The sequence below is a fragment of the Buceros rhinoceros genome, unplaced genomic scaffold, assembly GCF_000710305.1.
Source record: "Buceros rhinoceros silvestris isolate BGI_N320 unplaced genomic scaffold, ASM71030v1 scaffold9079, whole genome shotgun sequence".
NCBI classification, from domain to species: domain Eukaryota; kingdom Metazoa; phylum Chordata; class Aves; order Bucerotiformes; family Bucerotidae; genus Buceros; species Buceros rhinoceros.
Window position 1 is genome coordinate 71,425 of NW_010429727.1, and position 6,193 is coordinate 77,617.

At 49.0% G+C, this 6,193-nt stretch overlaps 1 protein-coding gene across 1 annotated transcript in view; it reads right to left on the reverse strand.

Annotated features, from left to right (window-relative positions):
• The window catches only part of PLCD1 (phospholipase C, delta 1), a gene marked incomplete at its 5' end in the record, with an annotated part of 44,923 nt that overhangs the window by 24,304 nt on the left and 14,426 nt on the right, over window positions 1-6,193 (reverse strand). Inside the window, 2 exons of the mRNA XM_010142756.1 lie at window positions 682-811; window positions 5,244-5,472. Of these exons, the coding sequence (XP_010141058.1) occupies window positions 682-811; window positions 5,244-5,472 (359 nt within the window). The remainder of the gene's footprint in view (window positions 1-681; window positions 812-5,243; window positions 5,473-6,193) is intronic.

Genomic DNA, 6,193 nt, shown 5'->3' on the forward strand with positions numbered 1-6,193 from the left:
AGCAGGAAGACTTCTTTAGAGCAAAATCAGAAGCTTAACAACTGAGAAATTTCCATCCACCTGATGGGCTCAGCCAGCAAGGAGAATCTTGAGAATTTAGCAGTGTATGTCCCTGGCCGGATTAAATACGCCCTGGGCTATTAAATCGATCAGACTGGCCCAGGCTTGTGGGCAATGTTATGTATCTGGCACGAGTCTGGGGCATTTTTTTCCTAATTTGCACTTTCTGTGTGTTCATACCTGTCACTTGGCACCCTCCTTCTCTAAGAAGGTGAGGATCTGGGTTCATAAGTGTAACCAAACCAATTTCAGCCAGACTTCGGCATTGACAGGAGGCTGTGGCATGCAGAACTCCTGAAACGCCTGGCACTCAACATGTACTTAGACTTTGCTTTTCCCTTTCTCTCGCCTTACCCACGTTCGCATCTCATCTCTGAACACTGGCAAAACTGGGCATCAATGGTAGAGAAAGACCTTAACACACCCTCATCAAAAGCATGGTGCTGGCCTAACATAGCTGTTAGTGGAAATCTGCTGAGCCCCAAAACCTGAGAATCCTTCCTTGGTGTGAGAAAAGATGCTAGGAGTTCACCTGAGCTTACGTCTCCAACCAAAGCTGAAAGCTGTGGGAGACCCTGACCTCAGCCAACAGCAAATACTTTATCTGCTTGTTCTGATTACCTGGAAAATCTTCTTGGCATGATAGTCATCGACTTCAATGTTCACTTCTTTCAGGAAGTCCTTGAGCTCTTTCAAGCTCATCTTATTGTCTTTGTTTTTATCAGCTTTCCGCAGGCAGGTGTGAATCCAGCTGCAGGATGATGTAAGGAAATCTTTCCAGGTCAGTGCCCAGCCTAAATACCAACCTTCTGCGGCCCATGGCAGGGGACGGGGAGGGGGGTGAAAGCTCTTCCAAAGACTCTGACCCACCTCTCCAGCCACTGTAAATCAGCACGTTCCCACTGAACACTTACATCAGCTCACCTTCTGCTCTGAAACAGCAAAATGGTGCTTTGGCAGGAGCAAAACACACTGTCATATAAGCAACAGTGACCCAGGAGAAGCTTTTCACCATCTGGCCAAGACTGGATCAGCTCTTCACTCCGTAGGAGTTTATGCCCACAGCCTGATTTCTCTTTTATGACAGAAAGTACATTCTGCCCCAGACCGTTAAAAGGGGATAGAGGAAGCATGGAAAGAGCTCCCAAGAGGGGCTTGGTAAACTCATTATTACAGATCTGGTCAATACTCAGTGTATCAAGGTGAGCACTGCACAGAGATTCTCCAAAAGAAGGATTCACATTGATTTTTGGACTCACATTCAGCTTCTGTATTGTTTTTAGGGATTTCTATCTACACGTCTTAAGAACTTTGTTCTGAGCAGAGTCGAAAGAAACTTTGTGGGTCTTGTATTCCCCTCACGAAATGCCCAGGATCTATGACTGTATCATACTGTGATAACAGCTCATAAGAGCTTGCTTTATTATGACTTCAGTGTGTCTGTGGATCTGGAGTAATTACTATAAAAACAAGTGTTTTGATGTGATGCCAGAGAACTTGAACTGGGTCTCCCCTGTTCTTTCAGCCTCTTGGGAAAGTAACATTAGACAGTTGAGATTTCTTGCAGTTTTAAACAAAAAAACCCCATGCCTTGTGCAGCATGGGACTGGCTCTCCAATTTGCTTTACTCTCAAATAAGAAAGGTCATCCAGAAAAATCTCCTATTTTTCAATCAAAAAAATACCGACGTAATGACTTGATCTCCACGAATGTAACCTCCCACGTCTTGCACAGGAAGCATTGCTTCAAACCCATTCTAAAACCATCTCTAAAAACCGTCCCGTCTGGACAGAGCAAACCTCAGGATCAGCCAATACCAGCTGAAGCACATACCGCCGTACTGTATTAACTGGCCTTCCGAAATCACCCCCAGAAGGGCATTAACTGGCAGCCCTGGGGCTGCAGACGTAACCCTGAAACAGAGCACTCACCGCAGCTACCAACCACAATCAGATGTTTCCGAGCTATGGAGTTATGGTAAACTGTTTGGAAGCATTGTTTGTCTCATGGGAAGGTGAACTTTCTGTCTTTAAAATTTGATCTTGGCAGGTGCTAAGCAATGACCTCACACTGCATCCGTCAGCCTGGTAATACTAACATTCCCCTTCTTTAGACATGGAAAGCAAAATATAGAGAGGCCACATTTCCCCAGCTCCCAGGGACACTCTGGAGCCCTGAACCAGGGTCTGGCTTGGACTGACTCTCCCCAGAAAACCAAATTTGAGTCGTGAAGCTCCCATGAGCAAAGGATGCTCTGCTGGGAGCACACCACCACCTACTCCAGGGTGGAGAACGGCCCCTCCACCCACTGTGCTCCAAAGAGCATCTGCTCAGCATGTCAACATGGTGCCAACGGCAGTGCCACCCGTTCATACCTGCACCCTGCACATCGGCTCCCCTTCACCGCCTTCCCTAAAGGTGACGGGCAGGAGCAACGTGTGACTCTAGCAAGCCAAGAGGAGATCCCGTCTGTCACGGCCAGTGAGCAGCAGGGCTGGATAACACTAACTGTGTGTAGAAACTAAAGAAAAAAGAGTAGTTTCTACTCTTTTTGCTCTAACCACTGAAAAAAACCACCCTTTTTAAAAGTCTGTGGTCATTTCCACTGGTCATGAGCACCCAGAGTCATGCACATGACCCAAGTCACTCTGGAAGGCCACATCTGGGCAGTAAATGCCTCTGCAGAAGAATGTGCCCAGGTCCTGCGTGTGAGGGGGCGATGCTCTCCCATCGTGCCCCTTCCGGGGCAGCTGAGCGATGCAGCAGGGAACTCGGAGAGCCCACGAAGAGCGCAGGCACGCTCCCGCTGCAAGGGCAAGCGGCAAAGAGAGGACCAGGAGACTACAGCCCCTGGGGCCTCAGCCTCCTGTTCAGCAGACAGCAGTGCTTGGTCTCCAAACCACCCAGACTCCCACGCAGCTGGATCCCCTCCGGTTTGGGAGAGCTCAGAGGAGCTGGACAAACTAAGCACTTCACCTGGAATCCTCCTCTGACACAAACGCCGCTCCGCAGCCCTAGCTGAGGGGCTGCCTCTCACCTTGGGTGGGCGAGGGGAGAGCTGCTCCCCTCCCGCTGTGGATCCCGAGCCGCTTCCTGCAGGTCTGCCGGCTCCAGGGCTACCAGCTTTCTGTTAGAGCCCAACGGGGGACGACTGGAACTACCTGGCAGATACCGCATGAATGCGCTCAGAAGAGAAGTGCTGCAGAACCTGTGGTAAGTGCTTTCCAACCAGGAGAACAGCTCATACGTAAATCCCCGAATCGAAGCAGACGGGGCCACTCTACTCCAATGAAAAGGCCACTGTCTTTCCTGGTCCAAAGCCTTCCCTGCGCACATACCTGAAGTGTTTGCTAAGCACCCGTGCCAGCTCGCGTGCAGGGCTGAACCTGAGGCTCACTAAAGCAGTACTGTATGTGTTAAGAACAGCAGAAGCACTCATCAGGCATGTGGGAGCTTCATCTTTGTCGACTGGAAAGGCCACATAAGACACCAAATCAAGTCCCTTGCTACCGCACCCAACGCCATCCTCTTACAAACCCAGCAAACCCCGTCAGGAAGTAGCAAGGGTTTGGCTTTCAGGACTTGTTTTCAATATCTTGCTCATTCCTCACTGGCTTCACAAGGTTTCGGAGGCTGGAAAAGATACACGGCAAGGCAGTGCGCCAGTCCCGGGGGACGGGCAGGGGACCCAACGCTTCTCCTCGTCTACTGACTCTTCCCCTTCTGGAGTCACAGATGTGGAGAAAACTTCTGAGGTTTAAGGAAGATCTGAGTAAGCCCACGCTGCTAAGCAAGCCCAGCGAAGACAGGCTAAATTTAAAATCCCAGGCTTTAATTAAACACCATCAAATTTCAAATGAGAACTCATGCTGTTCTGTAATTCCAGGTTAGGTTAAACAGCCTGAGACAATCCCAGATTGGAAGCCACGGTAATTACTTTTCCAGAAATACGCCTTGCCTACCCACCCTATTTCGCTTCGGTTCTGCTTTCCAGAGGCAGAGGCACTTTTCCACGCTGGAAATTTACAGACTTCTTCCCTTCCAAATGTCATTGTTATTTTTCCCCCCTTCACAATCTCTTCTCTTCTTAGGGGGAGGTTTTTCAGCAATATATTTAATTTGACAGACTCCAAGGACAACTTACTTACTGCAGCCAGATTTTCCCCACACTCTGTGGGGTGGGGGCAGCCCTTACTTTGAAAAGGCAAACTGCCAGGCTGCCACATCTCCAGCAGCACCAAAGCTTCCAGATTTCAATTTCAGCATGCCCTGTGATGCTGAGCAGGGCACCAAGCTCACGCAGCTTTCTCTCACTGAGAGCTCTGCCTGGTTTCCTCTCCGACAGCTGGATGCCCATCTTTGTGAAGATTAAAGGAACGGAATGTTTGATGACTGCTGCGGCTCTGTCAAATCAGGGTGAAATCAGCCAACAGATGCTTACGTCATGGTCAGACACACAAGGGACTGCAGAAAATCCATCAGAAACTGCATCCACAGGTATTCTGCCTTTTTATATGAATGTGAGACCCGAGGCTGGGAGGCAACTTACTGAGTGAAATGCAGGCCTGGGGAAAATTGCCTGTAAATTCAGCAGACAATTGTAAAGAGTAAATTGTAAGAGTAAATTCACCCAACAACTGACCCACTCTCCATCTCACAGCTACCTCACTCTCCTTCCCTGCTCCGCTGCTTTTCCTTTCTGATGTCTGCACTCTCAATACAGCAACTGCAAATTGTTTCAGGGCAGAACTTCCTCCCATGCTGAGGCAAAGCAGCAGCAGTACTTTCACCAGAAGTTCCCTCGCCTTGTATTACCAAGACACGTGATGAACAGTACGGGCTTTTCATGCTCTGCCAAGGAGTGCCTGTCCTGGAGCTCACTGCAGTGCAAGTGAAACAGACCCCCAAAGAACACAAAAATAACGAGTGTCTTATCTGGAGCTCCCTGAAAGAGGCAATTCTTTGCTTCAGTACCCATGTGAAGCTTGAATCCCCTCTCGCTGGTATCACTGTAAAAGAGGGGGGAAAGCACTGGAAACCAGGGAGTGTGCCTGGGTGCCAAATCAGTGCCGGGGGAAACTCAGTGCCCAGGGCCAATAGGATAAAAGCGGGTTGGTCTCCACCCACAGAGAAAGACAAGTGCATCTTTGTCTGTGATTAATCGCTTATAAGGCAAAGGATACTGTTGGAGTTTCTGTTTCTGGTTCATGGAGTTGCTGTGGGCTATGATTTTCGCCAGGCCGGAGATCCAGTGGTTGGCATCATCCTCTGAACTCGCAATGAGGTCCAGGTTTTTCCGCTGGTCTTTGAAAATGATGGAAAAGCAGCGATACTCTGGGACATCCTTGGCGTATTTTTCCATACCTTCTGTTTTATGGCCTGACCTCACATCCCGAATATCTTCAATGGAGACTGTGGAAAGAAAGCAGAGCCTGCTGTCAGCAGGGGTTCAGTCACCCCTATCTCTGTGTCATGAGGGACACCAAGAAATTACTTTTTCTCCTTTTCCTGCAACTTCTGGAGGTTTCCCTTCCCTTTCCCTCCTTCCCCAAACTTTACTAAAGAAAGCTCAAATCAAAAGCAAGAAAGAGCAAGAAATTTGAAAACCTCTTTCCCCACATTCTTTATTTAAAGAAGCAGCAGAACGTGCACTAGATGCCTTACTGTGAAACCATGTTTATGAGACAGAAATCACTGCCAAGAGTTCGGTTCCAGTCCTTGGAGCATCCCTGACTCGATCTCTGCCCCCACCTGAGAGTGGGGAGTGTGGAGCCACCTCACAGGAAAATGAGAGGTCGCTTCACTAAGAGGGCAAGGACCAAAATAGTCATTCTTCAGTTTGCAAAGAAGTGAGAAGGTAAAATTTAAAATCTTGTCTATCCTTCTTAGTCACACCTGTGCAAATTAGGAAGGCAAAGACCAAAGTTCCAGAGCAGTCTGGTGTCACCCGTACTCTATCCCCACCCCTGTCAAGGGTAGACATGATTCTCCTGGCTGCAAGAAAGCTAAACACTGTTTTCAGACCATCCTTCCCCGCCGCTGTCTCTGCCCCTCAGCAGAGGGAAAGGAGCCCTGAGGTCGCACCAGGTTTGCAAAATGTACACACAAGCCAGGAAGAAACGCGCGTTAACGC